Raw genomic sequence first — 19,586 nt, 5'->3', positions numbered from 1 at the left:
CCACCATTGTCACCTGCCTTCAGGGGGCCTAGTTCAGACCTATGCAGGTTCCCCAGTTGCCAGTTCAGGCAGGGTCCGTGGGCTCCCACTAGTTTGGGTCAGTTGACTCTGCAGGTTCCCCATCATTATCTTGACCCCCTGTTCTTATGGCTCCTCTCTCTCTTCGATTGTACTCCAGGAGCCCAGTGGTTCGTTGTGGATCTTTGGTTCTGCTTCCATCAGTTTCTGGATGAGGGTTCTATGACATCAAGTAAGGGAGTCTTCAATCTGATTACGGGGAAGGCCAGTTAAGGCTCCCTCTCCACTATTGCTTAGATTCTTAGCTGGGATCATCCTTGTGGAATCCTGGGAATTTCCCTTAGTGCCAGGTTTCTCATTAACCCCATAATGGCTCCTTCTATCAAGATACCTCTTTCCTTGCTCTCCCTCTCTATCCTTTCCCCAACTTGACCTCAGCAGTGATTCTTATTCTCTGCTCTTAGGAGGCTTGCTGATTTGTGAATCACATCACACCCATGGTGCCCTAGAATTCCCCTGGGCAAGGGAGGGTCACAGAAGAGACGATTCCCTTAGTTTAGCAGCATAGCTCCGGCCTACCTGCATGGGCGTACACTCTGCACTGTGCTTCACTCTGTTGCTGGACCCAGAAAACTATCTTTAGGACGATCACAGCAGCATTTGGCGTGCACTTTTAGGGGTGGAGACCTTGGATTGTGCAAACCCAGCACATCCAAGAGCCTCTATACCTCAGTCTTTCCTGGTAGACTCTGTGGGTGACAGCTACCAACCTCATCCCACAAACAGTTCGAGGGTTAGTGACCAGCACCTATTCCAGCTCCTCCGGACCCAGGACCCATGGGACAGGGACAGGGATGGAGGACCCTTGAAGGACTCCTCTCCTCTCCACCCTCCCTTGCATCTCTTCTCTTCTGTGAGCTACTGACAGGACTCAACAGCTCAGCCCAGCTTAGCTTGAGCTGCCCAATCCTGAAGGCGGATATGCCTCATCATCCTGGCCATCCCTGGAGCTTTAGCGTGCTCTTGGCCTGCAAGAAGTCCCTCAGGAGGCGGGTGGGGCAGGAGGCTGGGTGGAGATCAGCTGGCTTGTCTGTGGCCTCTTGCTTTCTGCTTCTGGCCATACCCAGCCCTTTCCTCAATGGAGCTTTGGAGGAGTTCAGAGTACTTCTTCAGCCACTAGTATGGCTATTATAGCCCTGGGCTGCTACACCTTCTGGAAGTGACCCCACCTCCTAGCCAGGAGGCTGAGCCTCGGTTGTGGCCTGACACTTACTGGCACAGACAGGAAAATAAATCCAAAGTGACCAGGAGAAAAGCCAGTGAAGTATTTCTCGGACCTGCCAGCCAGCAACGCTGCTGAGCTCACGCTGTCTGGTAGTGAGGACCCTAGCCACACGGTGACAGTAAGCCTCAGTAGTCATACTTCCTTACGCGAGTGGGCAGTGATTCCATGGCTGTTGCTTTGTATAAAGCATTACTAGGTTCCTTGAGTGGGATGCTGTCATTCTCCTTTCAGAGTTTGGAAATCAAAGTTGCCTAGGGAAGGGATTTTTCTCGACAGTAATCACCCAGTACGTGGCAGAACAGGCACTTTAAGCCAGGCCTCTGATACAATGTTCAGTGCCTTTCCCGGGCCCTCCCCCAGCTTTATAATCAACCATTTGTTCATTCATTTCTCAACTCACATTCTTTGTGGGCCAGGCCTGCGCTGCGGTGGTGGATGTGAAGGCAAAGCCAATGGAGTGTTTGTCCCCAAAGCTCATTTCTAATGGAGTACAGAGACCTGGAAAGAAGTCACAATAGCCCAGGAGCTTGGATTTGAGAGTAATGCTGAGACAGGAGGTCATAAGTTCAAGGCTAGCATGGGGCACATTTTGAGGCCTTTAAAAAAATCTAACAACTTGAGTGTTTTGTGTCTAAAACCAGCTGAGAGCTTTACAGGGATTACCTACTTAATCCCAATTCCCCCTTACGCAGCTTCTTTTAATACCCTTTTTCTCTCAAGGAGATTCAATAGCTGTGCTAGTTACATGGCTTCAGTAACTTCAGGAGCTGAAGTCTGGGAGCCCAACAGGGAAGTGACACAAGAAGTGGGTTTCAAGGCCGCCTAGGGAGGCCTTGTGGTCCTGGCTGAGGGAACAGAAGGTAATACGACATTTGGCTCGGGCTCATCCAGAGCGCCTGTGGGTCTGCTGCATAGAGGAACGTGTCAGGAAAGCCCTTAGAGGCCACAGACCCAGGGCTGATATGACTGCCTAAAGAGGAGTCACACGTAACTCTCAGCCACAGCACGACAGCGGCCTCCTGTGTGGTGTAGGAAGTGGTCCCAGCTTGAGCAGATCTCATATCCTGGCCCTGGCACGAGGCCAGATCTACCTCAAGGTATGGGAGGTGTTTGGAACCGAGACTCATGTGCCAAGGGCTGCTCAGGCTTCACACCCAGACCACAGACAGCAGTGGAAACCAACAATTCATTTTCTGGCTTTTCCCAGCTGGTTGACCTTAGATTAATAACCTTTCAAGGCCTGGTTTCTCATTTGTAGTTGGTGTCCCCATAGGGTTGTTGGGAAAAGTACTCTGTGACCAAGACAGCGTCTTATAAATTACTGACTTGTCCACTAAGTGAGCTGAGGAGTAGCCTGGAGGTAGCAGTATAGGAGCCACAGAACAGAAGCAGCAGTGTTTCTGTCAGCTGTCTTGTGCCAAGGATGTTCACACCCAGTTACTCAGTTTGAACCTGGCTCTGTCACTTGCTTGCCAAGGGTGACCGTGGCACTTTGGAACTAGAGTTCCCTTACCTAAAAAACAAGGGCAATTAAACCTTCTCAGAGTAACTGTAAAGATCAAAGACATCTGTTTAGTTACAAGTGCTCAGGAATCCTAACTTCTTTTTTACATGATTTATTTATTTCTAAGTTATGTGTATTGGTATTCTGCCTGTATGCAAGTCTGTGTCAGGGTGTCAAATTCCCTAGAACTGTAGTTACAGACAGTAGTGAGCCGCCATGTGCTGCTATGTGGGTGCTGGGGATTGAACCTGGGTCGTCTGGAAAAGTAGACAGTGCTTTTAACAGCTGAGCCATCTCTCCAGCCTGGTAGATCATACTTTCTTAGATGGCTAGAGGGCTGGGGAAGGGCATAAAGTATCCATGTAAACAGCCATTTCAGAAGCAACAAGTGCTCTGCAGACAATAAATACAGCTGTCCCCGGGTTCCAAAAGGAACTGGTCCAGAACCCTGAAAGTATAAAAATCCGTATTGGAATAAAATGGTAAAGTATTGAGGCTGTGGTGTGGCTTAGCAGAACACTTACAAGGTCCCAGGTCCAATCCCAGCAATGGGTGTGAGGGAAATGGCGTGGTATTTGCATGTAACCCATCCACATCCTCCCGTGCACATTAAATTAGCTCTAGATTATGTGTGATCCCTAATACAATGTAACTGCTTTGCAAAGAGTTGTCAGAGGATACTATTTAGGAAATAATGACAAGAAACAAAACTGCATATATTTAATTACAGAGGCCACTGTTGTGGAAATAACTTCATAGCTGAGGGTCAGTGACCGATGAGCAGACACAGAAGAGAGGCTGACTGTGGAGAAATTGTTTAGGAAAGTGGCCACAGCTCGGGGTAGGGCAAGGCCTGTAAACTCAGCTACCTGGGGGCTGAGGCAGGAGGATCAAAAATTCACCGCCAATCTGGGTAGCTCAACAAGACCCTGTCTCAAAACAGGAAGGAAGGGAGGGAGGGGAGGAGGGAGAGAGGAAGGAAGGAGCAATATAGCTCACCCATAAGAAGCTTGCTCTCAATCCTGATGACCTGAGTTTGATCCCTGGGACCTGCATGGTGGAAGGTGAGAACTGATTCCTGCAAGTTGTCCTCTGACCTCCATACTTACATGGTGTGTGCATACACACACAATAAATGTAATTTGAAAAGAAAGCAGGAGGGGCAGGCCTGGGATATAGCTCAGTGGATCTGAGTTTATTCTATTACTAAGAAAACAAAACAAACAATGGTCGTCATGGGAGGGCACTGGGTTGAATTAGACAGCAAGAGTGGTGAAGATGGAAGTCCTAGACCTAAGGGAAGAGAGCTCCAGACTAGGACACTTAGGGATGGGGAGGGACAGTGTGTCAAGAGTTCACTGACCACCAAATCAGGGGGCAGGAGAGAGCAGGACACTTGGATTTTTATTCAAATTGCAGTAGGAAGCCTTTGGGTTTGTTGTGTGTGTGTTTAAGATTTATTAATTATGTATAGTGTTTCATCTGCATTTCTGCCTGTGGGCCAGAAGAGGGCACCAGATTGCATTACGGATGGTTGTGAGACACCATATATATGGTAAATGGGATGGGAATTGAACTCAGGACCCCTGGAAGAGCAGCCAGTGCTCTTAACCACTGAGCCATCTCTACAGCCCTGTGTCTAGTTTTTTTGTTTTTTTTTTTTGAGACAGGGTTTCTCTGTGTGGCTCTGGCTGTCCTGGAACACTCTGTAGACCAGGCTGGCCTTGAGCTCAGAGGTCCTCCTGAGTGCTGGGATTAAGGGCGTGCACCACCATGCTCAGCTTTTGGGACATTTTAAAACTGGACAGGACATTATTTTAGTTAGGCTTTGCATCTGGGGATTGAATCCAGAACAAAGTCATCAGGGGTTGAAAGGGAAGAAAATGGGAAGTAATCTGATTGGGGGCCTTAGGAGAGTACCAACAGAGCTTCCAGTTAGACTGGACATGGGGTAGATAAGGGGAAAAAAATCAAGGACACACACAAGGTTCAGGCTTCAACAGGGCCTGATGAGGTGTGGTTCTGTGTAGGAAAGTGTGTCCTAGGTGCAAGGCTGGGCATGTTTGGACCTGGCATGTGGCCCAGGGCTGGCCCTGCCCTCACTGCTCAGACACCTGCCATGGAGCCCTGCTGCTTCACAGAGTGCTTACCAAGCTCCTCCCCACAGCCGATACTGTCAGCTCTGGGGTCTTGGTTCATTTAGCCACAGCTCACTGAGCACCTATTGTATGGTTGGATTAGTGGTGAGACAGAGGGCTCCCAGATACTGTCCTGTGGGGGGGGGGGAGAAGACATTAAACAACAGCAATACCTACAATTGCGCAAATGCATGAAGGGGGACAGGGAACCAGGATCTGGGGGAGTATGGGGGGCTGTAATGTAAGGAGGCCCTGCCCTGCCCACTGGGAACTTTGAGTAGATAGGAGAGGTGAAGACTGTGACAGGGCACCTGGGATGGAGACGCCTGGAATGTAAGGGCCTGGAGCATGCTGGGAGGAGGTGGAAATGCCTATGGTGGAGGAAGGAGGCAGGGCACATAGCAGTCAGAGCCCTGGGGGTCAGTGCGCACAGGAAAAGTGGAGGGCAGGGCACCAGCCAGGCACAGTGGCAGGACCTACTGAAGTACACAACCCCCAACACTTCTGTCTCAAGCTCTAGCAACTCTGTCACCAGATCTGAACCCCACTACATCTCCTATCCACTTCTTGGCCTTGGTGTTCTCTTCTGTACAATGGGAATGAAAGATGAAAGTGATGGGCTGGTGAGATGTCAAAGCAGCAAAGGCACTTGTTGCCAAGCCTGAGGACCCGGGTTCAATCCCAGAACTCACAGAGTGGAAGGAGAGGACCAACTCCCTTAACCTGCCCCCAGACCTCCACACTCAGGTCCTCTCTCGCACATACCAATAAATAAATAGAATGATTCTACTACAACCCTCTGGGCCATCATTCTTCCCAAGCACTGTCTGTCTTCCAAAAGGTTCTGAGTGTAGCTCGGTTGGTAGTGCTTGCTTACCTAGCACAACACTCTGAGTTTCATCCCCAACACTGAATAAAGCTGGAGCAGTGGCACAACCTGATTCCTACACTCTGGAGGTGGAGGCAGGATAATCACAAGTTCAAGATTATCTTCATTAGAACAAGTTCTAGGCCATCCTGGGCGACATGAGGCCCTGTCTCTGCAAAGAAATAAATGTCTTACAAATCCTGTTGTATCAAACCCCAGCACCAAGTCTGAGAGGCTGTCTTACTGCGAGTCCCATTCTTAGCGAGGAAAACAGGCTGGATATGTCCAGGAGCTCACTCAGCCAAACGCACATCTTCCAGCTTTCAGCACTGGGATTGTATGGCTTTAGAGTCCAAGTCTGCCACAGCAAGGTTTTATTATTTTATGTGTATGGGTATTTTGCTTGTGTCTTAAGTTACTTTCCTATTGCTGTAATAAGACACCACGGCCAAGGCAGCTTAGAGAAGAAAGTTTATTTGGAGATTACTGTTTCAGAGGGTCAGAGTCCACTACCATCATGGTGGGGAGCACGGACGGCAGCAGGCGGGCAGGCGTGGTGATGGAGCAGTAGCCGAGAGCTGGCTTCTTGAGCCACTAGCACGAGACAGAGACAGCTAACTAGCCATGAGTGAGCTCTGAAAGCTCCAAGCCAGCCCCCAGTGACACAGCTCTTCCAACAAGCTACACCTTCTAACCCTTCCTAAACAGTTTTACCAATTGGGGACCAAGCATTTAAATATATAATGTAGAGACTGTTCTCATTCAAACTTCCAAAGCCTGCATGTATGTCTATGCCTGGAGCCTACAGGCTCTATGTCTATGTCAGACCCTCTGGAGCTGGAGTGACAGATGGTTGTGAGCTGCCATGTGGGTGCTGGGAACCACATCTGGGTCCCCTGAAAAAGCAGTCATGCTCTTAACTGTAACAAGTCTTTTTCTGTCCTGCCAACCAACTCCCAAATAATGACACAGAAGCTTCTTATTAATTATGAAAGCTCGGTCTATAGCTTAGGCTTGTTCCTAACTAGCTCTTACAACTTTTATATTAATCTATGTTCTGTCACGTGGTGTTACCTCTCTTCCATCTTGCACCTCCTCTTTCCTCTCTGTGTCTCCTGGCTTTTCCTGCATGCCTCAATTCCTCCTCTTCCTTTCTCTCCCTGGAAATCCTGCCCATACTATTGGCCATTCAGCTTTTTATCACACCAATCACAACAAATACACCTTTACCCAGTGACCAAAGATCCCACGACACTTAAGTGCTTAGCCAACTCCCCAGCTGTTCCCACCCCTGCAGCCATGGCAAAGTTTTAGTATGGTGGTTCTGCCTGTCTCTGGGCTGCATGCTCACTCAGCAAATGTCTGTAGTCTCCTGTGTGCCAGGCACTGTGGACGGCTCTGCACACAAAGTGATAGAACATAACAGACAAGGTCCCTGCTGTTACAAAGGTGACACTCTGATGACAGATGAACACATCAGTGGGCTGTATAAATAAGTTTTACCATGTAATACAACAGTAACAGATTTTAATAATGGTAGCACAAGGGACTCATTGTGTGCAAGACAAATGACGTCTACAGCTTTTTTGTTTGTTTGTTTTTGAGACAGGGTTTCTTTGTAGCTTTGGAACCTGTCCTTGTTTTTGAGACAGGGTTGCTTTGTAGCTTTGGAACCTGTCCTGGAACTAGCTCTTGTAGACCAGGCTGGCCTCGAACTCACAGAGATCCATTTGCCTCTGCCTCCCAAGTGACAGCTTTTTTTTTTAAAAAAAAAATTTATTTTATGTGTGTTTTGCTTGTATGTATGTATGTGTACCACCAGCATGCAAATGCCTATAGAGGCCAGAAGAGGGCGACTGATCCCTTAGAACTGGAGTTACAGACAGGTGTGAGCCACCATGTGGGTGCTTGGAACTGAACCCAGGTCTTCTGCAAAAGGAAAAAGCCTCCTTAATGATGGAGTCATCTCTTCAACCCCAAATTTAGTTTTAAAACTCATTTTTTTGTTTGTTTTTTGTTTTTTTCAAGACAGAGTTTCTCTGTAGCTTTTGGAGCCTGTCCTGGCACTAGCTCTTGTAGACCAGGCTGGCCTCAAACTCACAGAGATCTGCTTGCTGAGTGCTGGGATTAAAGGTGTGCACCACCACTGCCTGGCTTAAAATTCACTTCATGTATCAACTCTATGGGAGTGGGTGCTATCACTTATCTTGTTTTCTGATGAACAAAAGGGAGTATAAAAGAGTTGGCTGGGCTTGAGACAATGAGCAGGCACAGAGAGGTTGAGTGCCCTGCCTGGGGCCACAGGAGAGCAGAGCTGATGGCAGAGGGAACACAGAGAGTAAAGTCACTGGGTGGTGGAAATGGGCTGGCTGGCCTGATGGGGGAGGGCTATCTTGGTTGCAGTAGAGGAGCAAACAGCAGGGCAGGCGTGATGGGCCGGGAACACTGTGCTTATGTTGTAGGAGGCTAATGGGCCTGCCGATGGCTATGCTGCAATTGCCCAGGCGGACAGGTTGACTCAGGAGCCTGAGAGCATCCGAAAGTGGAGAGAGGAACAGAAGAAGAGGCTGCAGGAGCTGGGTGAGGGCATAGCTGGGAGAGCTGATTCCAGCAGGGATGGCTGGGGCCGGGTGGGTGGGACAAGGTGAGGCAGCTGTGGAGTCTGTACAGGCCCACTTGGCTGAGGGTGGGTGCTGGGGCTGCTGCCTGGGGGCCAAGGGTGGGGCATCCAGGGTGGCTGTTCCCCACAGAAAAGTTGTGCTCATTCTTCCGCTGGGCTCACAGACGCTGCCTCTAAGGTGACTGAACAGGAGTGGCGGGAGAAGGCCAAGAAGGACCTAGAGGAGTGGAACCAGCGCCAAAGTGAGCAGGTTGAGAAGAACAAGATCAACAACAGGTGAGTGACCCTGGGGACCCGAGGGGAGCTGAGGAGACTGAGGGCAGTCATGGCAGCACGAGGGGTGGCTGTGAGATGAGGTGAGCCATGAGCACCTGAGGGGTCTGAGGAGACAATGAAGGCACCATGGAGGCAATGAAGGACATGGTGGTGTTGGGGGCTGTCTTGAGATGGGTGATGTAGTAAAGACATGGAGGAAAGAGCTGCTGGAAGCCTGGGGTTCCTCAGCACGCCCACTCCTGAGTCCTCTCTGTGACTGACAGGCGGCAGAACGGGTGCCACAATAGAGTGTGACTAGACTCTCCAGGACCCTGAGCCCTCTGTAGGTAACTCAAAGAGGCACAGGCCTGGTAGGGAGTGAAGAGCCAGCCTGAGTATTTGATTTTACTTCTTATAGAAATGACAGTACTTCATCCCAGTGTGGCTAAGGGATGAGCATTAGTGGCCTGTATAAACGAAAAGGCCAGGACAGTGGCATTGGGGCACAAACGAAGTCAGTCAGCAGTCTCCCTGCTGCTCAGCTGAGCTTCCTTCTGCTCTGGGCTTCCTGTTGGACGTACACTGTGTATGGGAGCAGCAGCTTCAGTTTTCTGCTCTACTGGGCTGGCAAGCTCTGTGAAAACAGCAAGCATCTAGCAGCTCCTGCCAGAGTTGGCTCGGGCTATGTGCCCAGGCCAGGCCCCTGACTGTAGACAGGAGGGGGGCACTCCAATGGGACCCAGCCAGGGTGGAAGTCTCATTCACTGGGCTGCACAAGGGGGCCAGTGGACTGCAGGGTGAGCAGCTGATCCTGTAAAGCACAGGCCAGATAGGGGCGTGGGTGTAAACCAGAGAACATGTTTGTGGACATGGATGCTCTCCTGCTTTGGATGCTGTGCCCTTCAAGATACAAGATCTTCCTGGGAGGGAGATATAACCAAAATGCTGCGTGCCAAGTTGGACACTGGGTGTCAGATGAGGACCCTTCTGTGTTCTCTAGGAGTTCAGAGGAGTGAATCACACGTGCGCAGCCAAACTTGGATCTATTGGGACTCTATGCGTGAAGATCATAGAAGCAAAAAAACAATTAGCATGCCAGAGAAGAACCAGTGTCTAGACCAGTGTTTCTCAACCCGTGGGCCACAACGCCCCCCTCAGGGTCGCTTATCCATATCTCACATATCAGATATTTTCATTATGATTCATAACAGTAGCAAAATTACAGTTGTGAAGTAGCAACAAAATAACTTTATGGTTGAGGGTTAGCACAGCATGAGTGTTAAAGGGTCTCTGCATTAGGAAGGTTAAGAACCACTGGTCTAGAGACTTGTCTTTGATGGATGACGATGGTTCATCAGGAAAAGGATTAATATAAGGAAGAACATTCTAGAGCTGGGAGCATATAGTGTGTTGTTGGTCTACAGGGAGTCAAGGTATAGAGGGAATGGTTTTAGGAAGTAGGTGGCTTATGGGAATGGCATTGGAAGGGTCTTGGGAAGAGACCTCATTGAGCAGTAGGAAGCCATCAAAGGTACAGCACTCCCCACTCTTATGGGTAATTGTTAGCTTTTAAATTGTACTTCCTAACATGTCTCCTATGGAGGTACTAACACATGTTTCTCTTTCTCTTTAACCCTGTGCCTGCCTGTCTTGCTGTCTGTCTTCCCCACCTAACTCCTTCTCCTAACTTTCTCCTCAAGGATCGCTGACAAAGCGTTCTACCAGCAGCCAGATGCTGATGTCATTGGCTATGTGTACGTGTCTCTGCTCTCTGCAGGCAGCTGTGGAGGGCAGCCCAGCGGTTTTTCAGAGTCTCTTGTCTGTGTGGTATAAATGCATGTGGCTGGGCTCAGAGCAATGACCAGAGCAGCAGGCGAACTCCAGGGCCAGTGCAGCCCTTGCCTTTCACCCTGCCATTTCTGTCCCTCCAGCAAACTGGAGGCAGCTTTGCCCATTAGAGTTCCCAAGTGGGGGCGGAGGAGGGCGTGCACTACCTAGCGTCACATGGGAGGGCAGGGGTCACAGCAGCCTAGCTCTTCTCTGAGATGCTTCTTGTGGATGGGTAGGTGAGAAGGGGAGTTTTATTGGACAAACACCAAACATAGAGTGCTGAAGGCATAAACATTAAGGGATGTCATTGTGTCTACCCTGCCCCCACCCGAGCGCACTGACTTGGACCGTGATGCCCGGCCCACTCCACAGCAGCCCCTCTCCTGTGTATCTGAGTTTGGAATCTGGCTGGCACTGTACTGCTCTGGATTTGGAATGGCAAGCGGGTTTTCTCTCATAGCAGCCCCAGGCGTAGGTAGTGCGCTCTGGACAGCAGTGTTGTTTACTCATTTCACACATGTCCTTACTGTTCCTGCTGGAGCCAGGCCTGCTGAACCACACGCCACTGCAGCCTCTGCTGCCATCTGCACTGTTCCTCCCTTACACAGCATGGGCACAGCAGGTAGCAGCCTTCCTTTCCTTCTGCCCACCCCCTCCTTCGCCCATCTGGCCCTTACCTGCTGGAACTAATCCCATGCCAGTCACTGGTCAAACACAGAGAAGAGACACATAGCCCTCACTCTGCGAGTTGCTCATGGATGGGAACACATTTATATTACGAGCTCTGGAAGCTGCCCTCTCTGCTGGGGACCCAGTGCTTCAGGCTCATGACTCTTGGCTGCACCTTAAGATTTAAAGATGAAGCTGGGCGGTGGTGGCGCACGCCTTTAATCCCAGCACTCGGGAGGCAGAGGCAGGAGGATCTCTGTGAGTTCGAGACCAGCCTGGTCTACAGAGCTAGTTCCAGGACAGGCTCCAAAACCACAGAGAAACCCTGTCTCGAAAAACAAAACAAAACAAAACAAAACAAAACAAAAAAAAGATTTAAAGATGAACTGCTGGGTAGTAAGGGTTGAGAAGGGCACTCTAGATGGGAGAAGCAGCTGGGACAGAGGCCTGGAGAAGACTGAGGGGTGGGGCTTGTGGAGATGGATGGACACTGAGGCTAGGAGGTCCCGGCAGGACTCTCTGTTGTGCCAGGCTAAGGAACGTGGATTTAACCTCAAGGCAGTGGCGAGCCATGGAGGCTTCTAACAGGGAAAGGGATACCTGGCAGGTGTGGGTGCTGTAGAACACTGCTGGGTTCAGTGCTCCTCATGGACCCAAGGAAATGGTCCAGAGGACCCAAGGAGGCTACGAAGGAGACAGAATTGGAATCAAGACTTCTCAGCCTTCTACCTGCCCACGCATTTCCAAGGGAGCTTGAGCAAAGCAGATTCTGGTTCTGCAGGACTGAGGTGAGCTCAGCCTGTTTCTAACAAGCTCCATGGGGATGCCCATGCTGCCGGCCATGGCCCACAGATCAGCAGTAAAGACAGAGGGCAACCTCTTGACCCTGATGGGCAGCTCCAAGGATAAATCCTTCATCACACCCGCTGTCCAGCCACACACAGCATAGACCCGTCACCATGGCTGCTCAGGTCAGAGAACAGCTCAGAAGAGTGGAAGCCATGCTTCTCCCTGCACAGGTTAGCCGAGTACACTGCAGAAAGACAAGATCATGACAGACGGCCACGTCATTGAGCCTGGGCCAGCTCTTCTAGTAGGTGTAACACAGTGGGGTCACCTGGAGAGCTCTGCTAACATCCAGGCCCACTTCCCAACTGCCCCCCAACTTTGTATCCTTCCTTCCCCCTCCCAAATAACTGAGTCCAATTGGTGCTGTTCATCAACTCCTCAGTATGGACCTATGGGGAGCCACACCAATAAACAAAACTGACTTTCCCTCCCCCAGAAGCCATAGGCTGTCTATACAGCTCCTCAGTTACGGGTGAGGGCTCGTGAACCCTTCCCACTCCATGCTAGAATGCTGACTGGTTTGCTCTTGTACAGGTAACCAGCTCCTGTGAGTTCATGCCTGCCAGTGTCCTGTCATGACAGAAGACACTTGCTCTCCATCCCTCTTGACCGCTGGCTCTATAAGATCTTTCTGTCCCCTTTCCACTATGGTCACTGAACCCTGGTGTGTGTTACAATTACAGCTGAGCACTCTAAGTCAGTGACTTTCAAAACTATCAACCAGAAATTCTGAAGTGTGGTAGAGTTCTTGCCTGTCATACCTACAGACAGAAATTCAACACCCGGCACCATCTAAACAAGCAGAGACTCCTGAAGCAGAGATCACCCCAGTTTTTATTCTAGCATGATTCCAACTGTAGCAAAGTTTCCAATAGAGCCTTCCCCAGGCTGTGACTCCATCCACACAGAACTTTCGAGCTCAGGTTTCTGTAGTCAGATATGCTTGGAGGCAATCCTACAGCCATTACATAGTTGGTTAGGGGGTTAGACAGTGTTCTCTCTTGGTGAAGGTCTTGGAGGTGTTACAAACAGTTGAGGTAGAGGTAGAGACATAGCTTAGTGGTAGACTTACCCAAAATATCTGAGGCCCAGGTTCAATTCCTAGTACTGAAAAAGAAGGACAGAAAGGCAGGGGGAAGCCCAGTGCGGGAACTCATGATGGAAAGATACTGAGTGAGCCCGGTGTGACGGCACACACTGTGCTCTCAGCAAGGTCAGGAGTTCAAGGTCAGTTTTGGCCATGCACCTAGCCTGGCCTACGTGAGACCCATGTAAACAAAGACAAACAAAAAGGAAGGGGTAGGAAGGGAGAGACAGAAAACAGAATACCCAGACTAGGAAGGCCTTTCTGAGGAGGTGAAGCCCACCCTGGGAATGAAATGATAAGCAACGTGCTAGCCGGGTGCAGTGGTGCACACCTGTAATCTCAGTACTGGGGAGCTAAGGCAAGAGGACCCCCTGAGCTCAAGAGTGAAAGAGCAGCTTGGGCATGAGCCAGTGAAAAACCCTCTCAGAAGGAGGTGACAGTAAGTTCAAAAGCCCTAGTCTAGATGATTTAGGCTTCCACACTTAGGCCTAGGTTTTTTTCCAGGTGGCTGAAATCATAGGGCGCAGGGCCGGTGAGACTTCTGGCTAATGCCCCAGAGTAGGCTGCACACCACAGACTGATGGGAGCAGAACATTAGTTACCCAGGAGAAGACAACCATGAAAACGCCTGTCCTTTCTCCACCTTCAGGGCATCCGAAGAGGCCTTTGTGAAGGAATCCAAGGAGGAGACCCCAGGCACGGAGTGGGAGAAGGTAGCCCAGCTGTGTGACTTCAACCCCAAGAGCAGCAAGCAGTGCAAAGATGTGTCCCGCCTGCGCTCGGTGCTCATGTCCCTGAAGCAGACACCACTGTCCCGCTAGGTGCCTGCCATTAAGAATGGCCACAGAGCATGGGCCTTGCTGGGGCAGAGGAGCAGCTGTTTCAGCCAGGGTGGAACTTCCTCTGGCAGCTGCCACACACATCCTGTTCTGTTCCTCTGCTTCTCTGGGAGCTGGGAAGTGGGACCCTTACCCCTTTGAACCCCCACTCCCTCCTGGCCCCATGTTCCAGCCCCTCAAGACTCCTGAGTTCACTCAATTGTGACTGTCCCTCCTGATGTATTTTTTCTTGGCTTAAAGGGTATGTTAACTCTTTTTACACTTATTTATTATTATCCTCTTTCTCTGGAAGCTGCAACTGGTGTCAGGGCTCGGTTTGTGCTTACAACTTTCCCAGCTTCATGCCCTCAAGAGGTGAGGATGTACTCTTGCAGACTCAGGAGCTGCCAACTGGAAGCAGGAACTCCAAACTCTGTGTGCTGTCTCCCCCAACAAGAGGAAAGACAAGCTCTCACAGAACACTTTTGCAACCTTGCCCTTTATGATTCTTTAACAAGCCTGAAGGTAGGGTCTCTGCTAAGAAAACTATGGCTCCCAGAGCAGAATCAGCTTGCAGTGTAGAAAGCAGGTGAGGCCAGTTACCTCTGTGGTGTCTGAGACTGAGCACATCAACTGCCAGACCTTCTTTCCTGGGAGTGACCGGGACCCTCTAAGATGTGGTAGGCCTGCTGCACCTCCTCTCCTCAGTTGTTCCCGCCTGGACCTGGGGTAAACAACAGTGACCACACCTCCTTCCCTTCAGCTGAGGCTGTAAACAGGACATTTAAGCCATTATTCTCTCCATGTGTTTAAAAAGATCTGAGTAACTGCCAACAGTATTTGTGCCCTAAGACTGCTATAACAAAGTGCTAAAACCTGGGTATCATAGAGCATGAGAAATTTGTTCTCACAGTTCTGGAGGCTAAATTCCCAAATCAGAGACCCACAAAGGGACTCCCTTTGTAGCTGCTAAGGCAAGATCTGTGCCTCTTTCTAAGTTCCAGTAGCTCAGGCATCCCTTGGCTTGCAGAAACAGCCCAACCCTCTGGTTCTGCCTACACCCTCATACAGCTGTCTTCATCCTCCTCCCATATATGTCTTGTCCATATGGAACAATGGGCATAATTGTCCAAGTTTTGTTAAAAATATGGATACTAGTCTTAAAGTCTACCTTAAAGACTTCAATTATTGCTGGGGCAATGGTGGCGCATGCCTTTAATCCCAGCACTCGGGAGGCAGAGGCAGGCGGATCTCTGTGAGTTCGAGACTAGCCTGTTCTACAAGAGCTAGTTCCAGGACAGGCTCCAAAGTCACAGAGAAACCCTGTCTCAAAAAACAAAAAAAAAAAAAAAAAGACTTTAATTATTAATGGCTATAAAGTTCCTATTGCTAAAATAATACCTAAAGAATTGAGAGTTGGAATCCAACTCTCCCGTGTATTTTAGGGGGTGGGCATCGTAACAGGAACACAGTGGACATGACCTTGAAAAGGGGTGCCATCTTCAGTTCTTTATGCTCTGCCCTTGCATCTTGCACTGGGCTTCACAATGCAGTGTTCAACGCTGGCAATCTGCCTCCCAGCTAAGACCATGAAGGAGGTGCAAACGCCTGGCTCTAGTCATGGACCTTCCACTCAGATCTAAGTCATGTCAGGCACAAGAAATGTACCTTCACTTTCGTCCCATTTCCCAGCTTGAAGCAGGTGTTGAGAGGGTGAGAGTCACACATGAGAGGAGCTGAGCTCCTCAAGTCAACACGTGCTGACCACAGACCCACAAATGCCTGCTGAGACTTTCGCGTTGAAAGCTGGGTGGTATAGATCAGCAGAGCCTGAGGGCCTCTGAAGAGACAGAACAGGAGTAAGAATTAGACAAAGGATGGTGGTGGTGTGGGTGTTGGACATCCCAACTCCAACAGGACTATGACAGGCCTCATCTAAAGGCTATAGAAACTTGAAGATTGCTGGCAAAGTTCCCCCTATTCCACCAAAAGGAACAAATTTTGGCTCACTGAACTAGAATCCTAAGGATGAACATTTGGGACACTCTACTTTTAACTAATGGCCAAGTGACTTGACAGTTACCAGGAAAGTTTGGGTGGCACTAGGATCTATGTTTCTCTCTCATGATTGGAGGTTGAACCTAGGGCCTCACAAGGACCACATGCTGTACAACTGAGTTGTATCCCCAGACCATTTAAAATTTTGATATTAGGTCTCACTAAGTTACTCCTCTAGCTGATCTTGGACTCTTGAAATTACAGGTGAGATTCTTCTCCCTCAATCCGCAGAGTAGCTGAGGCTATAGGCACTATCAGGCCCCACTGATTTCTACAGGCCAATCCTACCAACAGCCTCCTGTTCCTTCCTAAAAACATGGACCAAAAATCAGGGCTTTGACCATAGGTATGAGACTAAGAATTCATCACATTACCAGTGTATTAAGGCTTTATTAAGTAAGTAGTTAAGGGGACGCATCACAGATTTTTAGTGTGCAACCCAGCTGAAGTGAACCTGGGATTTCGGGGGAGGACGACAGACATCAGTCACAAAAACCGGTCACTTCCTCACCCAAATGATGACAACAGGGTACAGTCAGAAACGGAGGGAATACGTCTGACAGGACTGTAGCTCCTGGGTTTTACAATGATTTCCATGGAGCTCTCAAGGCCCGGCCAGACACTCAGGGTCGAGACTTCATAGCAGATGCCGCTAACCCCAACAAGATGGCTACGACCGTGAAACCCTGGGCAGCGATCCGGGTGCGCATCATTATCTGGGAGCGGTGGCTCTGGCCGCGGTGGAAGCAGTAAAGGCCATAGGAGAGGGCAGCCGCCGTACCCAGACAGCCTGGGGAGAGGACAACACACACAGGGGGCGGCAAGTTGGGTCCTGCACGTTCTTTGAGGATGTAGCCCACCTCCACTCTCCCAGAGCCTCGTTTTGTAGACGACAACAGGAGAGTGAGAGTGGGTAGGTCTAGAGTTCTCTTCATCAAGCCCCGCAACACGCTCCGATCCGTTTCAGTTCTCCCCGCCCTACCCTTTCGTCACATCTTCCGCACACTCCCTTTCCCTCACCCAAGGCGTACCTGGTCCTCCCCTATTTCATTCCCCCACGAAATTTCTGACGCCTCGGTCTTCGGTTCCTAAAGCACACACTTACCTATGGGGACCATTGGGTTCTCACGGGTCTTGCGAATAAATTTCTCCTTGAAGCTCTCTGGGTTGCTGTAGACCGTGGGACTGAAGCCCTCGATGACTGGAGCCTGGGACGGATCGAAAGGCGCCTCTGAACTGACAGGACGGGGAGCCGCCATAGCCACCGGCACAGAAACAGGTAGGACAAAAATCCGGACGTCGAACCCCGCCTTCTAAAGAGGTCACCACGAGGGCGGGGAAAGAACCTGCTGAGGGTAGTACGCAGGCGCTATTGCCAACTTTAATCTGGGAGTTGTAGTAAATCAATGTGGAGGCGCTACTAGAAAGACTACATTTCCCGAGAATCCCTGCGCGCAGCAGAGCCCGTTAACATGCGGTTCTGGTAGTGTGGTCAAGAGTTAGAGCTGCTGCTTCTGAGTTTGAGTTCCTGGTGCGGCAGTCTGCGAGATGCCCAAGGCCAAGGGAAAGACTCGGAGGCAGAAGTTCGGTTACAATGTCAACCGAAAGCGTCTGAACCGGAATGCTCGTCGGAAGGCAGCTCCACGGATCGAGTGGTGAGGGGCCAGTTTGGAGGCAGGGGCCTCGGCTGGGATCGACGGCGAGGTGACAAGAGTCTCCATCTCTCTTTCTTTGCCGTTAGCTCTCACATTCGACATGCCTGGGACCACACCAAATCCGTGCGGCAGAACCTGGCGGAGATGGGGTTGGCCATGGACCCCAACAAGGCGGTTCCCCTCCGAAAGAGAAAGGTACTGATAAAGCAAGGTTCAGGAACGTTCCTCATCTCCACCCTAGCCCTTCCCTATTTTTCTTCATCACCTTCCTTCATTGAGCTGAGTTTCATAATTTGATCTCCCCGTACATCCTTCCCATAATTTCGACACAGTCATTTGCTTGCACTAATTCTGGACAAAGCCCCTTAACGACTCACACTTCCTCCTCAGCACACGTACGGGCTTGGTTTGTAGTGTCATTCCTCCTCCGCTTACCATTTCTTCTCGGGCCTGTTTGGGAGTTCGGTGGAATTTTCTAGACTATGTCTTTTTTTCTGTCCTTGACTGTCCAGAGCTTGAGACTGCCTTCCGTTATCCTTCACGTGAGGTATCTAGTTATTTCCCAACAAATCTATCAGGATCACCCTTTGAGCCTTTCGAAAATAGCACCCCACTTTGCCCAATATCCTCTTTCCTGCTTTAATTCACAGTAATTCTAAGCACGTAATGGTATGTTATTCATTTGCACATCTGTATATTCAATGTGCGTCTTCATCCCTTAACATAATCTTGAGTTTTGTTCTCTACTAAATTCTCAGGAAGCTAAGCTGTGACGGGTTAGTTAACCTAATAAATGGGCTTGCTGAGTGAATTTGGTGCGTTGACTTTAGGCAAGTTTCTCTCTGTTCCTTCAGGCAAGTGAAAATGGCACAGCGGTTCTTTAAAGCAAACCTTAAGCTGTAACTAAGCGATGAGAAGCTATCAGACATCACTACCTGTGCAGTGTTTCATCGGGTTACCACACAGCAGAGTAGGAAGGGCACAGTCATAGAAAGATGAAGGGCGCACTCGGGAGGCAGAGGCAGGCGGATCTCTGTGAGTTCGAGACCAGCCTGGTCTCTAGTGCCAGGACAGGCTCCAAAGCCACAGAGAAACCCTGTCTCGAAAAACCAAAAAAAAAAAAAAAAAAAAAAAAAAAGAAAGATGAAGGGCTTGCTAAATTGCTTGAGTGTGGGGGTGAGCCTTCGGTGGGGCTTGGCGGGTCAGAGGTCAGCTTTCAGGAGTTGGTTCTCTTTCCATTTTGGGTTTTAGGGATTGAACTCTGGTGGGCCATCTTGATAGCCCTGCTTGTGTTTCTCTTGATAACTTTGCTGGGACTTCAGGGGTTAGTCTGTTATCTAGTTCTGCCTGACCTCAGGCAGGGATTTTCTTACACTATAGTTGTGTTGTGGACAGTGTCCTTGCTTAGTCCTATCAGACTTTCTCAGATCAAAGGTGCTTGTTTGTTGGTCTCACAGGCTTTGTTCTTACAGGTAAAGGGCATGGAGGTAGACGTGGAGGAGAGACCCAAGGACCTCGTACGGAAGCCCTACGTGGTAAATGGTGAGTGTGGGCTGTGTTCTAGGCCACCATCCTGCCTGTCGAAGGTGGAGAGGCACTCGGTCCCTTTACTACGGTGGGAGACGACGCTGTCTGATCGAGGGCTCGGAAATAGCACTGTGTCATAGCTGAGACATTTTCCGGCTAAGATAGATGAGATTTAAATGTGTGAACTCAGGTAAAACAGAGACATTAACAGAAGATAAAATTGGTATAAAAGGATGAAGAAGAAACCAATAAGTCTCAGGTTTGTTCCCAGTTAACATGAACTTAAGATGAGTTGATTTGTAGAGAGTCTGCTGTTGTTTAATCTTTCCCGTGACAAGTCTAAATTCCCTGTGAGTTTGACCCTGCAGAAAAGAAAGAATATTCTGGAATTCTTTTTTTTTTTTT

The 19,586-nt window shown here is 49.7% G+C and overlaps 3 protein-coding genes across 5 annotated transcripts in view; 2 read left to right on the top strand and 1 right to left on the bottom strand.

The window, feature by feature from the left end:
• The window catches only part of Cltb (clathrin light chain B), a 21,500-nt gene extending 7,243 nt beyond the window's left edge, over window positions 1-14,257 (top strand). Inside the window, exons 3-6 of one of the 2 annotated variants that reach the window (XM_005355206.3) lie at window positions 8,276-8,393; window positions 8,598-8,709; window positions 10,389-10,442; window positions 13,773-14,257. In XM_005355206.3, coding sequence (XP_005355263.1) covers window positions 8,276-8,393; window positions 8,598-8,709; window positions 10,389-10,442; window positions 13,773-13,944 — 456 coding nt within the window. In that variant the 3' untranslated portion in view covers window positions 13,945-14,257. The remainder of the gene's footprint in view (window positions 1-8,275; window positions 8,394-8,597; window positions 8,710-10,388; window positions 10,443-13,772) is intronic. The other variant, XM_005355207.3, reaches the window with a different exon arrangement.
• Window positions 14,258-16,369: 2,112 nt separating this feature from the next.
• On the bottom strand, window positions 16,370-17,492 carry Higd2a (HIG1 hypoxia inducible domain family member 2A). The gene is made up of 2 exons (XM_005355204.1): window positions 17,105-17,492; window positions 16,370-16,789 (listed from the first exon to the last, which is right to left on the bottom strand). Exons 1-2 carry the CDS (start codon window positions 17,256-17,258, stop codon window positions 16,623-16,625), a joined length of 321 nt encoding a protein of 106 aa, XP_005355261.1. The 5' UTR covers window positions 17,259-17,492; the 3' UTR covers window positions 16,370-16,622.
• The window catches only part of Nop16 (NOP16 nucleolar protein), a 7,682-nt gene continuing 5,303 nt past the window's right edge, over window positions 17,208-19,586 (top strand). Inside the window, exons 1-3 of one of the 2 annotated variants that reach the window (XM_026783142.1) lie at window positions 17,208-17,278; window positions 17,741-17,849; window positions 19,127-19,196. In XM_026783142.1, coding sequence (XP_026638943.1) covers window positions 17,799-17,849; window positions 19,127-19,196 — 121 coding nt within the window. In that variant the 5' untranslated portion in view covers window positions 17,208-17,278; window positions 17,741-17,798. Of the gene's footprint in view, window positions 17,279-17,457; window positions 17,655-17,740; window positions 17,850-19,126; window positions 19,197-19,586 lie in introns of those variants that run through there. The other variant, XM_005355205.3, reaches the window with a different exon arrangement.

This window comes from Microtus ochrogaster, chromosome 16 (assembly GCF_000317375.1).
Source record: "Microtus ochrogaster isolate Prairie Vole_2 chromosome 16, MicOch1.0, whole genome shotgun sequence".
Classification (NCBI taxonomy): domain Eukaryota; kingdom Metazoa; phylum Chordata; class Mammalia; order Rodentia; family Cricetidae; genus Microtus; species Microtus ochrogaster.
Note: the sequence above shows the minus strand (reverse complement) of the source record. Positions and strands in the feature narration are given on the sequence as shown.